Here is a 25,303-nt window from a genome sequence, read left to right on the forward strand (position 1 = left end):
AATCCGTCACTTCCTTTCTTTCAGCACTATTCTTTTACCAAGGCCCAGGCTTTACCAAGAGAAGCCCATGCTTGCACTTATGCAAGAATAACTCATGAAGACACAGACCACTTCAGCCTGCTGAAGGACCTGGGCTCTGAAGTAAGAAAGATCTGGACTGAAATCTTGGCTCTTCCCAGTGAATCACAGTTTGACCTTGATTTTCAACCTCTCTGATACTGAGATCCCTGTTTGTCAAATGGAGCTGTTAAAACCCACACCACGGAGGTGTGATATCAGGACGAAATTAGATGCTAGACATCAAGGCCAGTGCCACTGGAATAGGAATAGGGTATAAATCAGGGCCTGGCAGGAATTTGCTAAGTGAGGTTCACTGAATGACTCAACTGGAGATTTTGGGGGATCTCATTAATCTCAAGGAAGACCTGTCCCCACCCCACCTCCAGCCCTGCCACACCAATCTCGGAGGCAGGAAACAAAATACAGAAAAGGGACAACAGATACACTTCCCAAGGGAGACTAGATTCTTAGAAGTTTTAGGAAATTACTGGCTTCTCTCTAGAATGGAAATATCACAATGACTGAATAGACCAGGTGGAGAGAGACCACTAAGAGGAGATGAATTGATGGGGAGATTCTCTCCTTATAAAGTCAAGTTTTTGTGCCCAAGCAAAAGAGTCTCCAAAGTTTTGGATGTTTTGCTCGGAGGGTCTTGCTGTACTAAGTATTATTATGGGTATTCTGTAAGCACGGTTTAACTGGCTCCTGACATGCTTTCACTTGGCTTTTGATCTAGATGGAATGAAGAATAGCAGACTGGATCAGGAAAAAAGAAAAAAAAAAAGATTAAGAAGAAGGAAAGATGTTTGGACTGGGGGCCAACTCAACAAGTCCTCAATCTGAATTCAGAGGAACAGTGACTAAACAATTTAAGCTTTCAAGTATTTTCCTCCGAACCCTACAAGACATTCCTTGGCTCTGGGGTTCGTATGTTGGCAGGATCTAGCTGACAACATTTCTGATCTTTGGGGTCAGCGGATATAATTTACCAAATGTGACTGATGCCAGCACAGCCTCTCATTCTGAATGAGCTGCCAGAAAGGAACCAATACGGCCTCTTTCTGCCCTGTCTTTGGTGATGGAGGGTGGGTGGGCGGGCGGGCGGGCGTGTGTGTGTGTGTGTGAGTGTGAGAGAGAGAGAGAGAGAGAGAGAGAGAGAGAGAGAGAGAGAGAGAGAGAGAGAGAGAGAGGTACAAGGAGAGAGAGATTTTCTTAAGTGATTTACACTAGGACCCTGAAAGAAGAAAATAACCAAGTGCCAGGGGAAGGACACTAGACTTCTCAGCTACCCACCCCTGCTGGCTCCAACCACTAGATGGCACTTGTTTCTGGGGTTCATGAGCATCTCTCGGGAGGCCTGGGCTTTGCTGAAGCACTTCAGAGAGAGGAATGGTTGGCATGGCCTGATACAGTAGAGTGTGAAGCAATGGCCAGTATGCCAGCCAACACTGGCTGTTCAGAAATATTTGAAAACACTTCATTCCAGGCCTGCCAGCCATCACTCACCCCGAACCATCCTGCCCACTGCAGATGGGTCACATCACTGTTGTCTGAAGAACATTCCAGAAATGAAAGGTGTTGTAACACAATTCCTAAGGTGAATTTGATCATCTCTGATTTAATTTGGGGGAACTTTTAAGAGAATTTAAACTTTACACACAGGTGTCGGCCAGGGAACAGTATGTTGGATTAGTAATGATAATAGTGACAGATAGCACACATCTTCTAAAGCAACTTCACCAACACTGTGTCACTGGACTGATCAGTGATTCTGGTCAGGAATTTCCTTTGCTGTTCTCTAACTGTGGAAAGCAAGCAGGAGCGAGGAAAGACTTGCCCGGGGTCAGAGAACTGGAAGGCAGAGTCCTTGGACTTCCCTATGGGGGAACTTGTTCCTCACCAGTCACCACAGGCTGAGCAACCAGTTCCAACAAGAAATACATGGGCTCCGGAGCACTATGAACATACAGAGCTTATCTGGGGAAAATTCTCCTGCTCCAGGGAGTAGGTGCATTTCCTTCAGTCCCCCAGGGGTGGCCGAGCTGAAAGTTCCCTATTGCTGTGAGCATTTGGTTTGGTCTCTTGAAAGACACTTCTTGTTAATAAGTGATCTTTTGATAGTTACTTTTTGAGGTTTACTTGTTACATCAATGGGTTGACCTGTAAGCCTGCTGAATAAGGCTTCTCCAGCTGCAGAGCAAGACCATCTTTGAGAGCAGGGTTGCAGAGCCCTAAGTATGGGCCTCCTGCCTTACCCCATAGATCCTCTAATGTAAAAAGCCAGCACAGGGAGGAGGAGTTCTAACAGCTAATATACCATCCTTAGGGTGAGATAGGCTTTTTCTTTTCCCCATTCAAAATCAGTGTGTGTAGGGTCTGCCCGCAAGAGGAATTGGCAGTGGGGTTCAGGTGGGTTGCCAGACTCTCTACCCCTCATGACGCACTGCCAAACAATACGGAGGATGGAATCAATGTTCTCAGGTTTTGACCTCCAGCTCCTGCCACTGGAGGGCAAAACACTGACACCCAACCACTGTCTCAATCTAAAGCATGAGTCAAAAGATTCTGGCCCCGTTTCTTTGGATCTAATCGGGCCTCAAATTCCTGTGCCAATGCCCACCATCACCAGGAGTGATGCAGAATACTCTCATTATTCCTGGCAACAAAAATATTCCACACTGTTCCCATTCACCCCCCGAAAATGACCAAAACAGGGGGGGAGGAAGAAGACTTAGGAGAAGAGAAAATGTGTTACAAAGGAGAACGTGACTCCTACATGGGAAAGGCTGTGATTGAAACTGAATTATGACTTGAGGGATTGTTTGCTTTCTTCCTGTCCTGTTTTCTTACTATCTTTCTCTTACCTCCCACTCAACCCCAACTCTCTCCCTTCCAATCCTCCCCGCAAGCCAGGGAAAGAGCAACTCCACTCAGAAGGAAAATAAGGCAAAAGAGGAAGCCACAAGCATCCAAAAGGGCACCAATCCAATAAATCCTGGGCCCAGTAAGCCCAGGGTCCTGCCACTTCCTCCCCTCTCTAGGACGCACGGGATGGGATAAAACCTCCCACAGGTGGTGGTACTGACTAGACCAGGGGCCAAGGTCGATCTCCCTCTGAAGCTCTGTATTCCACTCCCCACCTGGCCCAAGCCAGCAGGATCCTGAGAAAGGTGCAGAGCCCATCTTGATATGGCTCTTCACCTGAGGGGTAATGAATGGGAGTGGCTTGTGCGGGGAAGGCAAGGGTAGCACGGCAGACAAGGCTGGAGGAAGAGGGGGCAGAGGGTTGATATAAGCTGTGTGTGAACCAAGGAGACGTCATTTTCCCAGCGCGCCCATGTGTGTGTCTGAACTGGGGCTGGGTCAAACCTCCCTTGGAGGATGACTGTTTACTACGGCCTGAGGCTCCAGGTCTACCTTAGGGAAACAGACTCGTTGCCCTTTTTTTTAATTATTATTATTATAGTGTTTCCGGTTTTGCATTTTTAAGAAATGGAGTTGGCAGTTGGAAAAGCCTGGAGGGTTTTCACAGCAATTATCCTCAACAGTTAGGTGGTGTCTATTAGTTGCGAATGGTTCCTTTTTTTTTTTTTCCCTCAAAAGGAAAACAATATGCCACTGTTTACACACCCAAAAGGACTTGACTGCTTACTTCCAGGAGAGGCTCCTGAGGTTCAAAAGCACGGGGGGAATTCCTCAAAAGGGCCCTACTTGGCTGCAGCAAATGGTCTGAGTGGCTCTGACCGTGGTTGACCAAGTCGCTGAGGACATGTTGTTCTCTTCAAGAGCTGATCTCAGGAGCTGCCTCCTATGGTCCTAAAAAGGCCAGTCTCACCTGTGCACATCTCAGAGCAAGGGATGCAGGGCCTCCCCAGCCATCCAACTCCTAACCCCCCAGCTACAAGATCCAGACAAGGGCCCTCGTCTGCTCACAGCTCAGGGGAAGGTCTGGTCTTGTCAGAGGCCCTCCCAGTCCCAGGAAAGGGACTTACCTTACTCTGCTTTCTGTCCAGATAGAACTGGTGTTGGCTAATGGCCATAGCCCAGATGGACTTGATCAGTGCCGGACACGCGTACCACGTGTGCACTGCGATGCCGCTGTGTCCAAACGTCCTCCTCGTCACTGAAGCCCTGGGAGAGCAAGAATCAGAAGGGTCAAACACGCTTACAATGAGGGGCTATGATCCTCCGTCAACAGCTTCTACCGAGAACCCACTGGGTCCTAAAAGCTCCGGCATAAAGGTAACAGATTAGCACGCGTGCACGCACACACGGAACTGGCTGGCGGAGCCCATCTTTTCATTCTATTCTTTAAATAAGAGTTGATTCTATTTAAGGTACAGAACATGATGATTTGATGTACTGATACATATACACAGTGAAGTGATCACTGCAGTCAAGCTAAAGAACATTTCCTCTCCTCACACAGTTACCATCGTGTGTGCGTGTGTGTGTGTGATGAAAGCACCTGAAATCCACTCTTAGCCAACTTCCAGTATATAATACAGTGTTATTCACTACAGTCACCAGGCTGTACATTAAATCTCTAGGCTTATTCATCCTACATAACTAGCACTTTGTATACCCTTGGACCAGCATCTCTCTCCATTTCCCCTACTTCCGCGTCCCTGGTAACTCTTGTTCTACTCTCTGCCTCTGTGACTCTTTTAGATTCCACCTATAAGTAAGATCATGCAGTTCTTGTCTTTCTGTGTCTGCTTTATTTCACTTCAAAATACCCTCCAGGTCCATCCATGTTGTTGTAAATGGCAGGATCTTCTTTTTTTTTTTTTTTTTTTAAGGTTGAATGATATTCCGTTGTGAATATACACCACAATTTCTTTATCTGTTCATCCATCAATGGACACTTAGGTTGTTTCCATATCTTGGCTACCGTGAATCATGCTAATCTTTTGATTTACTGGCTCCTTAGGGTTCAGAATTTGGCTAAGCCTCTGCCTTGTCTGGAATCAGACGGGTCATTCTAGGTCACGGGACGGTCTTTTCTGGTCTTCAGCTCCTGGCACTGGGCCAAGACAAACTTCAGAGACAGGAAAAGCCTTTGACAATGTCCTGTATTAACCAGGCAAAGCTGCCTACGGTGAAGGATGAGTAAATTCTCTTCTAATTGCCACAGCATCTAAGGCAATCAGGGCTCCTTACATGACTCTCATGCCATCTTCCTCGAAAGTTGGTTATCAGTTTCAAATATATTCAGAGGGCAGGTGGGGTATAAAGAATCAGGAGAGGAAAGGCAGAAAGAAATGAGCCCGGCCAATGCCGACCGACTACCCATGTCCACATACACGTCTGTGTAGGAGATGTGGAGGACATACGCACGGAGCAGAGAGGCAGTCAGACTTTAAACTGAAGGTGGGAAAGAACGGTCCCAACATAATTCATCACATTAATGGAATCAAGGGGAAAAAGAGTTATATGATTATGTTCTCAGCGAAGTATACTTTATAGGATGGGTACATGATTTTGCAAGTGAAATCTGAGAATGTGTTTCCATACATGTGTGTGCATGTGCGTGCATGTGCGTGCACGCGTGTGTGTGTGTGCGTGTGTGTGTGTGTGTAGGGCAAGGTGATGGGACAGTGGGGTGAGGTTTGGGGTATCTTATGTGCACATCAGAAGAACAATGTGTGTTCAAGATTGAGCTATCTCATTTGGATGAACCTTGGGGTAGTCAGGACTTGTGAATAATCACATTATTTTCATGGCAAGTTTTCCCTTGAAGACTAGAAGCTGCTCTGATCACCTTCCCCTGGGGGCTCAAGATTTAACAGTAGGTGTTCTCCAGACCAACTTTTAAGGAGGAATTCAAATCTGGTGGTTCGTTAATTCTACTGATTCTAAGCAGGGTGTTATTCTTCCCTTTGGTTATAACTAAAGTTAAGAGAAAATGCCAGCTCACAAAGGAACACACAATTAAAAATAATGGCAAAGGAGCCAGCAAGAGAGTGAGGAGGAAACCCCCATGGTCTCTGCACGCGTAAAAAGAAACTGATCTGAATACTCACTCTGGCTTCCGTGGCAATGGCTGATCCTGGGAGTAAATTCATTTTTTTTTTTTTTTTTTCTCCCAGAAAAGGTGAATTGGAAAGGAAAAGTAACTTGAAATGTATTTCAGGGGCAGTAGTGAGAGCAGTGCCAGGCTAGGTGTGTTTTTCAGGTAAGGCGGGGGAGGGGAGGGAAGAGGCTGGCTGGTCTGGGAGTTCCCAGGAGCACCTAAATCAGATGCTCTCAGAGTGTTTCTCCTGCTTGATTATGAATTTCTCTCTTCTCTACACTGCTTGCTTCAGGCTCTTCCCACCCCCACCAACTCTCCTGCTTTGCCAAAACCTTAGAAACGGAATATTTGCCAAGCCCAGAGAACCGCAGAAACAACGCTGGGTATCGATTAGGACAGCGGTCCAGGAGAGCAAATCTGGAAGCATCTTCTGGGACAGCCGAGCCATGCCCTGCCCTCGCAGTGTCCCAGGACATCCATCTTCAGGACACGATTCTGCACCACACTTGCCATCCTATAACTTTGGTCCTGGCTTCCTTCCTGGTTTGGGGGAGGGGATGACCCCTGAACCATCCCAACACAGTACAGTTGATTAGATGGCTCTTCTGTGTTCAAATAAACAAGGCAACAGCAGCAGGATGACAGGTTTAACTGGAGCAGAGCCAGGAGGCCGTAGAGCAATGCTTACTGCAGCGCCAGGTGGGGCTCCAACCCCCCAGATGATGGGGTTGGAGCTTTGGCTTGGCCACTAAACTAAGTAGCTAACCTGGAACGATCCCCTTTGCCTGCCCTGCTGAGAATTTGGAAAAGGTGCCTTTAAAGGCATTGTCAACCTGGGTTTCCACCGCTGCCATCAAGGAAGCCACGTCCCTGGCCTCTCCTTGTCTCCCCTTGCCTCTCCCTGTGTGTCTCTAGGCTGACAGAGGACTACTTTCCTTGAGGGGACATGCTCATGTTCTGTGCTCAGCCTGCCTCTGGCTCCTGCACTTCTCTCTTAGGCCCACCTGCCCGACATCTTTATCCCCCTGAGGGCCCACCTTGAGTTTTACATCCTTAGCTAAGATTTCTCCTTCGCAAGAAGCCTCCCCAGACCAGCCTGGCCACCTTCAGCATTTATAGGCTGTGCCATCTGGCACTTGGTACCCGCTGTCTGTGTATAGCATGGTGGTAAGTCACATGAGCTTTGGATCCAGACTCCCTGGGTTCATATCCTGCCTTTACCCCTTAACTAGCTTTTTGTAACCTGGAGCCGGTTACTCTGCTTCTTCTGTGCCTGTTTCCCAAGTAGAACAGGAATACTAGTACCTACTTTCTGGGGTTATAGCGAGGACCCAATGAGATAACTATCCAAGTGTTTAGAACAGTGACTGTGCATAGTAAACACTTAATAAACATCAAGTTCCTTCTTCTGTCTCTCCAACTGTGCTAGAAGTTCTTTCAGGGCTTCCTTCTATACCCCAGGACACGTAACTGTGCCTGGACATAGGAGCTACTCAACAAATGTGAGATTGATCACTTTCATTTAATAGGCTAAAAGCCCACATGATAGTAACATGAGGTTTGGACTGTTTCCAATATCCCTGGGTCTTAGGAAAGGGAAGGGAATGTAGTATTACATCACGAATAGGACAATAGACCCAGACACAGAAAGAACACGACGAGTACACACACACACACACACACACACACACACACACACACACACACACACACCCGCCGCCCACTCACTCCAGGATGCGTCCAAGGTGCCTCTGCATTAGCAGAATTCCCAGCAGAGCACAGGCCTGGAGAGTCTGGCTAGTCCTACGCTCAGCCTCTTAGACCATCCAATCTCCAGTCTTTATTTTGTCAATCATCCGCTTTCTGCATCTGACCCACTGTGGCAACATTCATTCTGGGACATTACTTTCAGCATCCCTCGCCCCCCTGCCTGGCCTGAATCAATGCGTTCCTGCTCTGCAGAGACAGGGTCTCTGGATCCTGAGACCCTTCATCACAGGACCCTGAAAAACGCTGCACAGGCTGTTATACTGCCAACGCTCTCTATCATCACCTGACAACGAGACACGAATCTCTAAGATGTTCTCCGCTTGCCTGTTGCATAGTAACCACGGGGTGTCGGGGGGAGTTCTGTTTCACGCAGATTACGTGGCCAGGCAAGCGGCACAGCAGTCCTCCTGGGTTATCACTGGCTGCAGGAACGGACATCACCCCACAAGCCTCATCCTCTGATGGGGCAAAATCTTATTCTCATGCTGAGAACTTTCTGGGAGGCACCTCGGCTTGAGTGCCCAGAAGCCATGCGTGTGAGGGACTGATGCCAACAGCCCCTCTTTCCCGAACCAGGGCTGCTGGGGTACGGACAGCACCTAACATCCACACCTTCTCCTCCACAGGGCCTCATCTTTCCACTGTCTTCCCAGGGCTACCTTCTTGTTCTAAGTCTGCTTTTGGACCTATCGAAAGCGATTTATCCTTGAGCGTTAGGTCTGTTTTTAGGGAATTTTGCTGCCACTTCTGGGCTGCCTATAACTCTAGGACTAGCAGACAAAGAAAGGAAAAGCCACGGTACATGCTGCCCCGAGAACCTTCCACGCCGGGCTTGCTGCATTCCAAAATGGGACCCTATTGTTTGGCATTGGACTTGGAGAGCATTGACTTTGACCCGAGTGCCCCCTGGGATACAATGTGAGGTGGAGAGAAAAAGACTCGTATTTCTTTCACGTCTACCCACCACGGCGAACACCCTAAAATCACAGCTCACGGAATGAAACAATTTAGCCCAACTCTTTCCGCCGTAGGTTCGTTCTGCTGCTGACTCTTCAACCTGACATGTTCTCAGGAGCTCTGACAAGCCATCCTTCAGACTCTCCTCTGGCAGAAACTTCCTAGAAGGACTCAGACCACCGCTCCCTTTAATTTGGTGATTGTTCTGAAGTGCTACAAATCTTTCCTAAAATGCCCCGGCTTGTAAAGACAACTCCACGCGTATGAGCAAGTAATACATGTAGCCAGATGAGATGACCGTGGAACTGCTAATTTCACACACACACACACATACACACACACACGAACCCACTGTATTTCTCAACGCATAGAACAAAACAAAGCTCTGCTGTCTTATTTGAACTCTATTCTCCCGATCAACCATCCTCTTCCCCCCCCCAAATTAACATGAACAGTGACAGCACAGAAACAGTAATATAAGTAATATGCCAGCGAGGCCACACGCTCCCAGAAGAAAAGGACTTGTCTAGCTTACCTGCGTGGGTCATGAACTTCCACAGAAAACTTCTTCTCTCTGAAATACAGGTTTTCCAACTGCCTCCACTGGAATATCTGGACAGAAAACAATACAGTTGAAGTTCAAGAGTGGGCGGTTCACGGCTGTAGTCCTCCCTCTGCGGCTGAACTTACAGCTGGCAGTTTCCTTATCAAAGCTGAAACGGTACAGTTGTTTGCACCTCCTGTGCCTCTTGCTTGACACACACACACACACACACGCACACACACACACACACACACACACACACACGCACGCTGCTCTTCAGTTCAAAACCCCAGCAATGTGGCTGTGCATTTTCCTGCAGGCTTCTCAACGGGAACAAAACAAGTTCTTTTCAAGTGGTTCCCCGGCTCTGCTTGGCCTTTGTTGAATTCTCCAAGACAGTTCCCAGCTCTGCAGACTTTTCCCTCCAAGGAGAGGGGGAGGTGGGGGGAGAGGAGGGCGGGCTGGCGGAGGGAGGGACCAGTAGCCATCTGCCTGCATACGGAACCAAGCTTCCTCCCTCCAGGGCCGAACTGGGAAGGCGGTCACATTCCCAGCCTCCCCTCGGGACTCTACTTCCTGCCCATGAATGTGTAAGAGCCCAGCTCGCCCTGGTGATCTGGGGCGCCTGGGGAAGCTTCCCCGACAAGGGCGGGGTGGGGGGGGGGGCTGCTAGGACTCTATTTGGGGGCAGGCAACTCAAGATAACAATATGAGCCTGTCAAGCCCGGCTTCTTTCTGCAGCACAAAGAATATCAGGAGTCCTGGGGCTGGCAGGACTCTGCAGCCAGGAGCTTGCTGCGCTCAGGGAGGCAGAGAGCGAAATTAAGGCAGTTCTGAACAGTGGGAGCTAAACAGAGTTCCTGGCACTGCCTGATGGGCCCCTCTGGCCCTGGTGGACATTCCTCCTGGGACGAGTGCGCCTGTTAATAACTAAGATGTTTGGGAGTAGTCAAGGCTGCAGCATTACTCGGGAAGGGGGTTCTTTCATTGGATGAAAAAGAAAGTTACTTAAACTCTCTGAGAAATGTCAAAAGAGGTTCAAGTTATGCCCGTAACATTCATAGTTATATTTGATGCATACTGTAGCCCCTTGTATAGACTGAGAATCTGAGTTTATTGACCCCAAAGAAGGGTCAGAGTTTCATCCTGGGAGTGGCCGATTCCTCCCCTGATCCTCCCTTTCTTCACCCACTCAGTTAAGGCAAATGCTTTTTAAGGTCTCATCCTAGACCCAAGCATCCTCTCAACGGGGGCCCCTGACCCTCTCTGATCTGCTCACATTTTCTCCTTAAAGATGACAATTGCTGTGTCCCAGCCACCTGGCCCTGCTCTACCCAGGACACGGCTCCTCGCGGCTTGGCCAGAGGACTTCGCCCCTTTGTCAAACTGGGCTGGAATAAAAACTGTTTCTAGAATGGCTGCATGCTTCTCACAACCCGTTGTGCAGAATTTTACAATTATTTTGTCTGATTAATAGGGAGGAGGACATGTCTTTTTTCTGATTCCAGAGCTACCTCTTTTGTTCCCAGCTCGGAGTACATTTTGCTCTGAAGTCCAAGGAAAACTGTACTTCTTTTTCTCCTTTCAGGTCAGTTCCAAGGAAAGCAAGTCCTACACGAGCTCAGATAGCCTTGTGTCAGATCACAGATGAAATGCCACCTGTGTAGTCGGTTACTTGAGTCCCAGGTCTGAGTCTTATGCTCTTATCTGATGCTCCGCTAAATCCCTCAGTGAAATGTGAAAATTTCCTCTCTGACCCCCCCATTGTTAGATATATGCAGATGGTCCACCTGAACTTAGCTACAGACACAAAAGCACCGGAACTCACAGCTCCTTAACCTTATAACCTGGAGGTAGTACACAGAACAACGTGGCCAGACACATGCTCTGGACTCCGACTGCATCCGTTTGAATCCTGACTCCCCTATATCCAAACTGTGTGACCTTAGGCAAGTGACTGCATTTCCTTTAGCCTCAGTTTTCCCGTCTGTAAAATGGCAATAACGCTCCTCTAAGGTAGAGGCAACAGATCCTCGGCACGGTACCGGTACAAAGTAAATGCTCAATGAACTCGGATCTCAGTGCAATTCCTAGTTGTTCTTACTTCTCCCAAATCCTGGCGAATAAAGGAGATTAACTCCAGAACAACCGAAATAATTCTTAAGGTTTTTTTTTTGTTTTTTTTTTAAACTCAAGCCCTGTTGTCAGGGTTTAAGACCATAAAGGTTCATGATCTGCATCCTGGAAATCTTCAAGGAAGTGTACAGATTTAGTGCCCTGCCCCCACCTTTCCTCTGAAGAGAGGGGTGAGTGGTAGATGGCTCGTCCCTGAGGGGGACCCGCAGCCCCTGTGCTGAACCCACCTGCCCAGGACCCGCTTCACAGGTGTGTGACCTGAGGGCCCCGTGCTTGGTTTTAACGTTCTGCTGTCTCCATCTTGAAATTCTCAATAAGACTGATCAACGGGCCCTGCATTTTCATTCTGTTCCGGGCCTGCAGATTATGTCACTGGTCCTGACCGGTGCTAATGCCACGGGCGCTGTCTTGGGCTGGGCAGCGCTTGGGGGAAGGTGCATCTGATGGGCACACCTCCACAAGCTTTCTCTTTGTGGGTGTGCTTGCGAGCACCTCTCTTGGGCCTTGGGTCGGAAGCCCCCCCACCTGGTGAAAAACCCCAAAGCCCAACACTCAGGGAGCGGGGGGTTCCCTGGCAACTCCTCCCTCCCCGACTTTTTGCAAAACAGAATACACGCCGGGCCTTCCCCGGAAGTGCTCCCCCATGCTGCTGGTGTGGAGAGTCTCACGTCTGCCAAGGACCAAAACAAAACCATCTGGGCTCTGTTGTGGCCCTCCCACCTGCTGCCCCTGCCCAGATTCCTGCTCTCTCAGCACTGAACCCTGACGGCCTGGCTCCTGGCATCTCCCCAGGAGGATGGATGTACTGTCTGTAGACATTTCCAACAGCGGGTAGAGCAGTGGCTTTGCCTCATGTTTGCTCTAGGCAGGGATCTTTTTTTTTTTTTTTCAAATGAAATATTGGGAAGGGAGGGAGGGAAGGAGGGCAGTCTTCCAGGATAGGAAGGTCCCAGGATCCCAAGAGGAGGTGCTCACGAGGGAACAATGGCCTTGTCCTTTCCCCCCCACTTCGGGGAGACAGGAGGTGTTGGGGAACAGGGGGATGAAGGCAGCTGGACGCCCCCATGCACCAAGGTGGGCTGATAGTGGGCACAGGGACCCCACCTACCACACCCTCCCCTCTGACGCTGGCAGAGTTGAACAACAAGCAGATAAAGAGCAGACGCTTGACCGGGCCTCCCTTTATGAACAGGGTACACTGGGCTCCGACGTGCTGGTTTGGGGACGGCCCCTGATCGTCTGTGTCACTTCGGGGGAGCCTCCCGGGCTCAGTGCAGCCATCATAACCCATCATCACCAGCTAAAGGCACCCCATAAAGACTCGCCGGACACACAATGATGGTTACAACTGGGCTAGAGCCCTCAGGATTTTGCCTAATTTCTCTGGCCAATTCTGCCCAAGGAGGTACCTAAAAGCTCAAACACACAGTCTATCAGTAATCAAAGGGCTTATTAATACCTATGAAAAAGGCCTTTCTAATGCACTTCATCCGGGCATCTTTAAAAAGCAGATGTCTCTTCTTTGATCTTTTAGCATCCCCCCAAGAAGACCAAGTGGGAAATTTTCTTCTTGGGGAAAACGAGGCCCAGAGAAATTAGAGGAAAATGCCTAAGGCCACACAGCAAGTCAGTGAAGGAACCAGAAATAGGAATCAAGGGCACCTGGCCCATTACTCTAACCTCTAACTTGTTCCTTTCCCCACAGGTCCCCCAATTAGTGGGAACAGCTCTTACTCACTAATGGATGGTTAACTTTATGAGTGGAATGATCTTTACAAACAAGCAGCAATGTGACTCTAGGTAGGAAGTATAAAGCCACATCTTTTCCGTCCTACACACTGGATTTTCTTTCCTTTACAGGCTGTAAACGATAATACATATCACTCCTTTCTTGTCTCAGAGACCTGGGTTCTTCTGGTTTTCCATACAGAGATGCCTCAGTATCCGCAGCTTTCCATCAGGGACTAACAAACAACAAGAATCATGATTAAGAACAGCCTTAATGGGCTTCCCTGGTGGCGCAGTGGTTGGGAGTCTGCCTGCCAGTGCAGGGGACACGGGTTCGGGCCCTGGTCTGGGAGGATCCCACGTGCCGCGGAGCGGCTGGGCCCATGAGCCACAATTACTGAGCCTGCGCGTCTGGAGCCTGTGCTCCGCAACAAGAGAGGCCGCGATAGTGAGAGGCCCGCGCACCGCGATGAAGAGTGGCCCCCGCTTGCCACAACTAGAGAAAGCCCTTGCACGGAAATGAAGACCCAACACAGCCATAAATAAATAAATAAATAAATAAATAAATAAATAAATAAATAAAATATTCAATATGACAAGATGTCATATTTAAAAAAAAAAAAAAGAACAGCCTTAATAATTTGGCCTTGCCTGGAAAACAAAAACATAGAGAAACCATCCAGAAGCGGTTTCATCGAGAGCGTGCCTGTCGCCATGGCTGGGACCATGGCTGGTCCTGGATGTGGATTCGTGGCTTCTGACCCAGATGTGTGATTCCCAAGTGATCACAGGCCCTCCACTTCCCCTTTCCGGGCCCCAATGTCATAATGTATAAAAGAGGAGATGGGAAACGTTTATCCACGGAAAGCAGACAAGAGTGGCTAATAAATAGAGTCTTTGAGCCCTGAGCACAGCAGGATGCACTAAAAACACTTAACGAGCAGGACCAGGTTACTGGGTCCTAGTAGCTGCTCTGCCAGATTCCCACATCCTGTGTACGCTGAAGGTCAGGGCCAAGAAGGACTCATGTCCTGTTCTTTCTCAGTGGGTGAAGGCACAGCGGGGACAGGCAGAGGGGCCTTGGATCCCTGAGACTTCCTCCACAGCCAGTGTTTACTGGGCGCTAGCACAGCACGTGGGGTGGTGGGTGAGCTCTCGGAACGAGGCGGAAATAAAGGCTTGAGAGGAAGCCCGCTCTAGTGGCTCTGATTCTTGACCAGGACTTGGGCTCGTCTTCCTCCTGTCTCTGAGGCTGAGTCACCAAGCCTCTTAATGACCTCTCTCTGACTAACTTCCTGCTGCTTCTAGAGGGACCATTATACTGAATCCCGTCAGCCATCTGGCCAGTCCCCATCTCCCACAGATAGAGCAAGGCCGGGGTGGGGGGCAGAGGTTAAATAAGTAATTGATGCCGGGCCCACTCTTGGGACTTCTGTCCTGGGCTCTTTCTAACGTACCAGGAGGACCCGACGATGAGCAAGAACAGAGTTGTTTCGAGCCGATCTTGAAGTGATCACTTCTCCAAAGGCTCTTGGCTGCCTGCCTTCCAAACACCAGCAAGGAGTTCTCTCGTAAGAAGAATCAGACTCACAGCCAGGAATAACCTCTGAACTCAGGATGAAACATACCAACTAAAAAAAAACCCACTTCCTGATTTCATTTCTGCTCTGTTCACCCTCTAGAAGTAGGGCTGTCACTCACTCATCTCCAGGTGTATTTATGCACTTCGGCAAATAAAAATGAGCTGCCACACATCGTGAGGGATACAGGACAAAAGGAATCACTCAACCCCAACAGGATGGACTTGAGTTAAAATGGGAGCACAACACAGAAACCCCAAGCCTGCACGTTCAGAGAATTTTATCAGGTGTCCCCTGATGAGGCTTTACTGTCACGCAAGAACTAATTCTAGGGAACAACAGAAGCAGCGCTGTTTTTAGCGGGTTAACACCATATGTCAGAGGTTTCTATATCGGTTGCATGGGTATTCAATACATTTTACCTTATGCTCAAAAAAGAGAGAAACAAGGCCCTGGGGGTTTAGGTAACAACCAATCCCCATTCCTCTTCCAAATATTCAAGTTGTGACGTCTACTTTGCATGAACCTATGCTAATAGGACAGAGAAAGGACATGACTACTCACATATGTTTGTATGTGTAAGGCGCCTACAACCTAGTTGGGAGCATGCGACATACACAAAGCAGACTGTATCCACGATATAGGAACTAACTTCATGATGGAGTTTAAAACCATCTATAGTTTCTGTATCAGGCTTTTAAAACTCTAGGGAGGCACCCCACCAACTTATGAAGATAGGTCTCGTGCTTCTGTTTCAGAATCAACATTCATGACCATCGCTGAGAGTCTCCTGGGTTTCGGTTCATCGTTTTTAGCGATGAGAACTCTGATTTGGAAATCAGGAGGCCTCAGTGATAGTCCTGACTTTGTAAGTCGCTCTTTATCTTGGCTTCCTTTTCCGCATAAGGAGGGGCATGTCTGTGGGCATTCCTGCATCCTAAGCACGGGTTGAAGGTCAGCATTGTAAATCTTTGGAATGCCACCCTGCTACTCTTTATTTTTAAATTCCAAAGTAGCTTGTTTTAAACATTTCCTACTTATGGGAGACAGTACAGAATACCGTTGTCCCTCGGCATCCTCAGGAGCTTGGTTCCAGGACCTTCCTCGAATACTAAAATCTGAGGATGCTCAAGTCCCTTATATAAAATGGAGTGCTGTTTGCATATACCCCACATGCAACCTCCCGTACACTTTCAATCATCCCTAGGTTACTTACAATACCGAATACAATGTAAATGCTATGTAAATAGTTGCTGGTACGCAGCAAATTCAAGTTTTGCTTTTTGGAACTTTCTGGAATTTAAAAATTATTTCTGAATATTTTCGATTTGCAGTTGGTTGAACCCACAGATGTGGAACCTGCAGATAAAGGAGCAGATTGTTCTCCTGATTAAAAGCACGGTTTTCCAAGTCACACTGTCTGCCACTTGCTGGCTGTGTATTCTTGGCAATGAAATTTCTTTGTGTCTTTCTTTTCTCGTCTTTGAAATACAACTCCAAACAACATCAGTTTTACTTTCACAGGGCTGCTGTATTGATGAACTAATACATACGAAGTGCTTCAAGTGGAGCCCGGTATGCAGTTAGCACTCAAATAGCAGCCATCATACTCTCTTCCTGCCATCATTCACACGCTACTCTTCATGTAAAAAAAAGTTCTGATTACTTTGAACACGTAGCCCAAAGGACAGGTTTGTGCTTTTTTTTTTTTTTTTTTTAAAAGATGGCTAATATGGTGCCATGGGCATTTAAAAAAATGTTTTTTGTTCCTTGGATTTTTCACGATGCAAGTGTAAGCCTAACCCAGCTTCTCCTTCATCCACTGGAGTTGGTGTTTGACGCATTCTCTTCGGATTCTTTGCTTCCAATCCTTCTCCAGTCAATTCCTGGGTCCACCACAATTTTGACCGGAGTCAGTTTGGACCACTTTCCTGCTATGACATTTTTTGGCCACTCGCCTTGTGGGAACTTAGTGCCCTGACAAGGGATCAAACCGGTGCCCCCTGCAGTGGAAGCACGGAGTCCTAACCACTGGACCACCAGGGAAGTCGCCCTGCTATGACTTCTCATCGCACAACATTCGCCCAGAGAGGAAAGTACCCTCCTGTGATACAGCTCAGCAGTACCCTGAATGGGCCAGACTGGGATCCAAATCAGAGCCTCCAAGACAGCCAATCTATGTCCAAAGATTATTAGCTCGCAAAGTGAGCCTACCAGGGTCCTCAGGACCTGTGTTGAAGGAGGGCTCCCTGGCTTCCACTTTCTTCCAAGAGGACCACATAACCCAGCAAAGAAAACAACAGCTAATTTTTCTGCACAGCCAGACCTAATGGAATCAAGATGTTCTTCCGGTGGGCTGCCTACTCCTCAGTGTCAGACCACAGGAGCTCTCAATTGATTGGTTAACTCAGTGACAGATGCCCAGAGCGCTGGGCCTTGACCCTTTAATGGATGGCCTCTTTTTAACCCATCAAAAACCTTTTAGCTTCCTTTGGCTTCAGAGTCGTTACTAGGGGAAGACAGAGGGAAAGAAGATCCACAGATATTTAACAGGCCTCCGGAGAAAACAGGCCATTTTATTTGTCCCCACTGGACGCAATTTCCTTTTAATTTTCTCCCTAGGGGGATATCTCTCTGTATCATTTTCTTGTGTGTATTTTGGCTTTTCTTGGGGAAGAACCTGACCATAAAGCTTTGGCAAATGTAAAATCTTTCAAGAGAAGCTGAAAGTGTTTTTCCTTTCTTATCCTTGGCCTCCTGATGGAATCTTCTTCCCTCCTCTGTGTGCCTCTGGGGGATGGATGCGAGTTAGTATCCAAAGGGAGAAAGAAGCTGGCCAGGGATTCACGTTACCTGAGTCCAGCTTTGGTTTTTCTAGCAATGAGCATGGTGGCCCAGTTTGGTGTGGCTTCACTTCTCTGGGCTCCAGCCTTTCCTTTAAAAAAAAAAAAAAAAAAAACTTCAAGGCTAATCACACCTGTGAAGGCTTCAGTGAATGGGATGCTTCAAAGAGGGAATTAGTCTGAGAAGTAGTTGGTCCATCTTGGGTGGGCAATTATCATGGGCCATTCCACTTGCAATGGCAAAGATCTCTTCCTGGATTGCTGTAAGGGTTTTTGTTTTGACTACTTTGGAGGACAGACTTTGGGGAAACCTGTATTTTTCTATATTTTTTTGCGGGGGGAGAGGAGTTGGCAGTTATCAGTTGTCTTACACCTGGTGGCCCTGCCCAGAGATGCGGCATCACAGTGAGACCCTGATTGGGGCTGGCTGAATCCGTGAGAGACGGGGTAGAATGCAGAAGAATGGATTGGCAACGAGCTCTACATAAATAAAGGTAAACAATCGTAACTAAACCCCTGCTTAATCAAGCTTAAAAAAAAAAAAAAAAAAAGAAATGACAATACTCTGTTACACTGTGTTATCTGGGAAACAAAAGTTTAAAAAAAAAATTAGTCAACTAGCAAGGGCTCTATGGGGATAATTATTTAAGAGCAGCTTGCGTGCACTTTAAACTACCCAGTGCTTCAAGGCTTGGCTCATCCTCTTGGGGAGGGGAAGGCCTTGCAGATCCTGGTTGCTGTGGGTACCAGGAGAGGGGCAGACCACTGCTGCGGAGACGGCAGGTGTGAACCCCAGGCTCTCCTGGTTGGAAAGTGTCTCAGGGGGTGTGGAGGACGGAGAGGCACGGGGCCAGGGCTGGGAGGCTTGCTCGGCGAGTCACACTGCTGCCGAGACCACGTGCGCTCTAGCCGGCTGCTCTGTGATGGTGGCCGCAGCCAGCAGGAGCAGGGAGGCCGGTGTTAAGCCGCCATCTCTGCAGCTGGCACCCTGGTTGACTTTGGTCATCTCTCTCTCTCTCTCTCTCTCTCTCTCTCTCTCTCGGGTTCCTCTTACTAAGCAGTGCTGTATCTGCTCCACCTTTTAGCCTTCCCAGAAAGAAGAAACATGAGGGGATGTTTTCTTAGAGGTAAGGACAGAAATTCTAGAATTTCTGTCTTCCCAGGAGGACTGCTCCTATTTCAAGCTCTGCCCTTGTTCCATTTTCCTAGAGGAATCCTGAAGTGGGCAGGTCAATGTGGGGAAGTGTGAATTTGGGGGAGAAGGGGTAAGGGCAGAGGAGGAAATGGATACTTTTCAGCAGCCTGCCCTGAACCACTTTCTTTCCATGACTGCTGTCCCCAACCCCCCACCCCCACCCCCGCCCCGACTTAACAGCCCTAACCTGGGCTAGTTCTCCCAGAGATTCATGTACTACCCTCTGCCAAGCGATTCGCATCCTGTGTCACAAACGTCTTTTTTACTCAGTTATCTTTCCTACCCGACTCCAGGCTTGTTGAGGCTATTTTCCTGGCACCTAACACAATGCCTGGGGCATATTAGACATTCAGTAATTGTTGAGTGAATAAGTGAATGAATGAAAAGCTCTATGAGGTAGGTATTATGGAAACCAAAGTTCAGAGAGGTTAAGTTACTTTCTCCAAGTCACACAGATGATAAATGGTGGCAGATGGTACTTGAACCCCTAGGTGCTCAAAATTCAGGTAACTTCCGTGCCATGAGGAACCACCAGCCCTTGAACCTGCACATCTTGTTAATACATTTCTAAACTGCACAGGATATGGCAACAGGGAAGTGGCAGTGAGGGCCAGCCCGAGAGCTGCAACCCAGGAACCACAGCCCTTCCTTCTTCTGGTAGTTCTGTCTGAATTCAACTCTCCTCCGAAGTGAATGGGGGAAGTTACGGTCTCCAGGAGCTCAGGGGCTCGAGCTGGCATCCTAGTACAGACCTGGAGTGACTCTTCATGCCATTCTGCTTAGAAACTGCCTCGATTGGCTTAGGGCTCTTTGACAGGCATGATCCAGAGCAGGACCCTCCTGGTAAGAGTCCCCCAGCCCTACCTGCAGGCGCTGGGAGTGAGAGCTTGACACTGTTCTGGCTGTGCTAGGGTTTAGTATTAAATAGGTTCACACTTCAGGAAGATCAGTTCAGCCTGGGTTTCCCCTCTGAATCATGCTCATTAAAAAAAAAAAAAAAAAAAAATCTCACAGACTTCCCTAAGTATCGTATGGCTCAGCAGAAACAAGCTGAGATTCCCTGAGACAAAGCAAAGGTGACTGGATTCAACAAGCAGGGTTTCTCAGCCTAACATTTCCTGCTTCTAAGCAGGAAAAGGCATCCAGATGAACTGGAATAGTTCAGTGGTCTGTGTCCTCCTGCAATTCACTTTCGACATATAGTTACTAGTAGCAATTTGGGTACTTTCGCTTCAAGAGACAAAAAAGTCAAGAGACAGTCTAGATGGACCGGGGGGGAAATTTTATGCTTTTTTTCCCCCCCAATCAACAAATCTAAGCTGTAAAAAGCTCTCATGCCTCCCTCCTCCCTCCCTTTCTTTACAGACGTCTGGCCTTTCACGTGGAGCTTTCTCCAACCCTTCCTTATAGGAGCTACACTATCCTATCTCTGAGGCCACTACACACATATACATGGAGATGACCTCAAAATTAGTGGTAGCTTCCAACAAGCTAGTAGATATTCTGCTCTGGCTGCTTTTGTTCATTTAACCAGTATTTATTATCTACCATGCGTCAGGCACTGCGCTACCAGCAGGCATGCAATAGAGAAAAAACAGACAAAAGTCTCTGCACATTATTGTGAGGGGCCAGGTAGGCAAATAAGAGAACTATACAGTGAGGAAGTTAGAGAGTAGCAGGTTCTGAGGAGGCTAGGACAGGGGTTGTCACAGTTTATAAAGCGGTCGGGGAAGCCTTCACCGAAGTGACAGCTGAGTGGATACCAGAAGGAAACTGGGGCAAAGCCGTACACCCATGTGAGGGAACACAGGAAGTGCAAAAACCCAAGGCACCATTTGTGTGTGTGTGTGTGTGTGTGTGTGTGTTTGCTATGTTAGTGCAGAAAATGCTGAAGTTAACAGGGAATGATGGAATCTTATTTAGCCATAAAGAGGAATGAAGTTCCGATTCATGCTACAACATGGATGAACCTTGAATACATTATTCTACATCAAAGAAGCCAAGCACAAAAGGCCACAAATTCTATGATTCCATTTATACTAAACGTCTGGAATAGGCAAGACCAGAGAGAAAAGCAGGTTCGTGGGGCTTGGGGAGAAATGGGGAGTAGTCAAGAGCTCCCTTGAGGCCTTTCCACTGTTTTGACTGGTAAATCCTACTCTGCATTAACCATAAATCAGAAGATGCTCTTTGGTTAAAACTCAGTAAAACTAATTACTTAAAAGGAGCCAGCAGTGCAGGCTAAAGCCCCCTAATCCCAGGGCTGCCCCTTCTCCATAAGCAGCCCCCCACTCCCCCTGGTCGGATGGTCCTCCTATAGAGCTCTCCTCTCGGGTCCCCTGGGGTGGGCTCTGCAGGTGCCAACTGACCTCCAGCCTGACCGCTTTGGGCTGTCATGGCCGAGGCACCTCTGGGGGGTGTTCTCCACCACCGCCATGTGAGCAATCTGGCCAGGGACTGGGTTTCAGATGGTTTTTCAACCCTCACAGCTCCAAGCATCAGCTCAATATGTATCAGTAAAGATATATACGTGTGCACGCCCATGCACAGGCCATTCGCTCAGCTGTGCCTCCTGAGCCTTGTTACAGGCAGGGCTGGGGGCTGGTTTACGGTCCGGGAGGCCCGGAGAGACGGGCATCTGGAGCTCCCCTGGCTCTTTGACCTCCTAATAAAAGGCCAGAACAGGGGCACCCATCACAGGGAGGCTGGGTCTGCCCTGGGTCTGCCCACGGACCACACTCAATGCCCGTGTACGCTTTCCGGAAAGATTCTCAGGATTGACGAGGAATCTTTCAAATCCCCACGAAGCATCAGAAACACCTGTTGCGAATGCCAGAAAGACCTGGGTGCCGGGATGATCTACAGGTTCACTGGCCGGGGCTCTCTGGGGTTGCCCCAGTTCTTAACTCAGCACAGTTGGTCAGGAGTTATGCCATCGGTGGGTGATGCCACCACGGCACAGCCAGAGCCATAGGATATGACAGTGATGTACTGGCCGAGACTTTACGATGATCGATCTCATTAAAGTGAGTAGTGAGCAGACCACCCAGTAAGACAGGCAAAAACCAAACAAACAAAAGGGCCAAGAGCCCGTTTCACGGGTCACCCCCTCCTGGTTCGAGAGGCCACCATGTGCCCTGGTTTGCTTGGGGCAGCCCGGGTTTGCCTGACGCTGGGGTGTCATCATTAACCAGTGCCCTCTTCCATTCTCAAAAGTGTCCTGGTTTGGATATTAAAACCCTATGGTCACAAAAATAAATATACTCTATGATTCCAGTTATGAGATCTCTAGAGGAATCAAATCCATAGAGAGCGAAGTAGAATGCTGGTTGCCGGGCGCTAGGGCTGGGGAATCATTGTTTCACGGAGACAGCTTCAGTTTTGCACAAAGAAAACGTTCTGGAGACGGGTTGCACAACAGTGGGAATATACCTAATACTTAACCACTAACCAGTGGTTCCAATGGTAAATTTTATGTTATGCATACTTTATCACAATTTTTTTTTTTTTTTTACATTTAAAAAACATTACTGTTTACGTGACTCTGAAACCTCTCACCCTCCATTGGGGTATGAAGTGTTTAGGAAGGTGGAAACTGAGGGAGGATTTGAGAGGGAGAGAGGTGTGCTGTCAGCTTCCCTGACCCAGAGGGGGGGGGACGTGGAGGATGCCTTCTGCAAACCTAGTGAGAAAAGGTTCGCTAGGGTGGCCTGGAGAGCTTGCCAGCTGTCTCCTGAAGTTAAGGGCCACCTAAGACTGTCCCTGGCTCCTGCTGACATCTAAGTCACGAGAAATGGGCTGCTAGCTGCCCTCAGAGGAGCTGACGGGGAGATTGAGGCAGTCCAGCTGGGAGAAGGGGGCAGGATTTAACTTTAGACCAAGTTTGGAACTTTGGTAGTTATCAAGGACTGGACACTCTCATTTCTTAATAAAATTAACTTTGCTGCTTAAAGCGACTGCATGACTCTGTATTACCTGGGAGTGATCAGAGAAGTCACGGGCTGCCTGCGTTTCCCTCTAGGGAAGAACGCTTTTAAAAGAACGGTGGGAGATAGAAGAAATGTGCCTTTTTTGAGTCCCAGGTGGTTGATGTTCTTGTTAACCTGGCCAAGTCTTTGGTTTTTAAGCCAGAGAAAACCCATCAGCTCTTAAGCTACGACTGGCTCAGGGCTCACTGGAGTGGGCGGGGATTCTGGAGGCGCCTCTACTCAGGACGGAGATCCAGCAACAGCACTGGGTTTTGATTTGCATCTGCAGATTGCACCCAAGGTCAATGGGGCGCCCCGAGTAGTGGGAGTCTGTTTCTGTGAGTTATTTAGAAGCTCGTCAGTCTCAAGGGGGCCGCTGGCCTGGCTGCGCGGGTGTTTATTTGCATGTGATAAATACAGACTGTTGAGTTTGACCCCTACTCTCCGTCCCAATCCACGTGGCTGTTTATGGCCATCCTAGTGCTGTCACACGAGGAAGAGCCCCGGGAGACCTCACACCCCACACAAGGGACAGAGGCCCCAGCTGGTGGGGGGTGGGGGGGCTGGGAGACTATTTTTGGTTGTCTGCTCAGATCTAGCTGGCACTTTGGCTAACGCGAACAACAGTCAAAGACAGACAGGGATTTACCCACTTAGAAACTGGCATTTTCTCCCTCTACCATTTTCTTCCAGGAAAATGTTGCTTTTCTCTCTTTCTTTTATGAAGGACTCCCTTCTGGCTTTACAATGAGCTTGCCCCTTGCTTCATTCCTCTCCCCTGTTTCTCCTTTCCTGCTTCTCTCAACCTCAAGATTCCCCATCACCTGTATCATCGCCTTGTTGATGAGGAAACAGGCCCACGGACGCGACTCAGCTTGCAGACCCGGAGCTAAAACTGAGGGGGCTTGACCACCAGGCCAGATATCTTCCCACCAGATATAACAGTAGGAGGTGGGCGCAGGAACAGAGCACCCAAAGGGTGATGCCAGGTCTGGAGATTAACCCTTGCAACCAGAGAACATTTGGGTGAGTTCTTCAGAGTAGAGTGTACCCCCTCTAAGAGCTACCTCCAAGCATGTCAGCCCAGGAGAGAGCTGGACCTGCCTCTCTTAAAGGGAGAGTTGCATTTCTCTCCTCCCGTACCTCCACAGAGAAATGACGCTCACGTTATAGCTTCTAAGGATTATCCACCTGGATGGAGGCATGCTTTTATTTTCTGCTCACGGGCATCGTTTTCAAAAGGGACAGTCTGATACCAGCACGAGTATTATGGAGACAGTTTCAACAAGGATACAAGTAGGTGTCCTTGGAGGGGTGGCTTACTCAGGACCAGGCTTGGAAACGGCCTCCAGAAGAACCTGTGGGAACCAAGGGACCCTGGGTTCCCAGATCCAATGACCAAGGAAAAAAAAAAAATCAATCCTCTTAACAAAGGGATTCTGTTTGCTCTTCGCGCTGATCCTGCCTCTTGTCTTCAGCGTAAAAGAGACTGTAACGATATTTGCTATGTCAAGGGCAACAGCGCTTTTATCTTGGGGAACAGGCAACTCTTTGAGATGTAAACATATTCAAGGTGAAGATAATTAGACTATTACTCCTGTTTTAGAGTCTCCATTTCACAGACATAAAAACAGAGGCACAGAGAGGTTAAACAAGTTGTTTATCACAACTCTGAATACCCTGGGAGTGAGTCAATAGCCCTCAAATTCCTCCTTGGTTGAGATTTTGAGATTTATTTTGGGCCTTTAAATGGATATGGAGGCCACTGGCTTATAAAACATCTTTTTTTAAAGGCATAACTGTTACAAGAAGGAATTTGATTTTAACTCAGACTACAATATCTTAACAACAAAACAACAAAGTAGGATCACAAAGAAAGTTCCCGTTACCTGTGTGTGGAGCAATGGTCCTCAAACTCTGTAGCCTGTCTTCAAATCGCCTCAAGGGCTTGTGAGAACACACACTGCCGAGTCCCAGCCTCTGAATTTCTGAGTCTGGAAGTCTCAGGTGGGGACCTGGAGTTTGCAGTTCTAACGTGCTCCCAGATCATGTAGCGGCTGCTGGTCCGAGGGCCACACTGGGGGAACCACTACAGGAAAAGCTACTGCATCGGCCAGCCTCTCCTTCAGGACTGAAGGATTTATCCTCTCTCCGGGAATTGCCCTCAGCTGTAGAGAGCCATCTTGCCCAAGGTCACAACCCCACGCCTGTGGCTCACCTGTATCTAATGATTGGTTGATGCTGGGCTAAGGCGATGGGTCTGATGGTTGACGGCCCATTGTTGCAGCTTCACAGCTTTCCCTAAGGTTGTATCCCAGCTCAGCTTCTCCCTCTGCCGGGTCCTGTCTCCTTCCCTTTGCTCATTACTGTTGATTCCAGACCACTTCCCAATACACTTCCTGTGCGAGAATCCCTAACTCTGCTTCCCAGGGGATGCAACACTCGGAGCGGAGTCCCTTAAAGTCACCTCCTTGGCAAGACCACCCCCGACCATCCCCCTCTTCCT

At 48.5% G+C, this 25,303-nt stretch overlaps 1 protein-coding gene across 5 annotated transcripts in view; it reads right to left on the reverse strand.

Annotated features, from left to right (window-relative positions):
• Positions 1-25,303, reverse strand: part of FRMD4A (FERM domain containing 4A) — a 341,961-nt gene that overhangs the window by 51,986 nt on the left and 264,672 nt on the right. For all 5 annotated transcript variants that reach the window (XR_011076055.1, XR_011076056.1, XR_011076057.1 and 2 more), the window contains exons 12-13: positions 9,339-9,415; positions 4,053-4,191 (exon numbers count right to left, since the gene is read on the reverse strand). Coding sequence is in view for 1 of the 5 variants with exons in the window: in XM_068561738.1 (XP_068417839.1) it covers positions 4,053-4,191; positions 9,339-9,415 (216 nt within the window). In the remaining 4 variants the exon portion in view is untranslated. The remainder of the gene's footprint in view (positions 1-4,052; positions 4,192-9,338; positions 9,416-25,303) is intronic.

Source organism: Eschrichtius robustus, chromosome 1 (assembly GCF_028021215.1).
Source record: "Eschrichtius robustus isolate mEscRob2 chromosome 1, mEscRob2.pri, whole genome shotgun sequence".
Classification (NCBI taxonomy): domain Eukaryota; kingdom Metazoa; phylum Chordata; class Mammalia; order Artiodactyla; family Eschrichtiidae; genus Eschrichtius; species Eschrichtius robustus.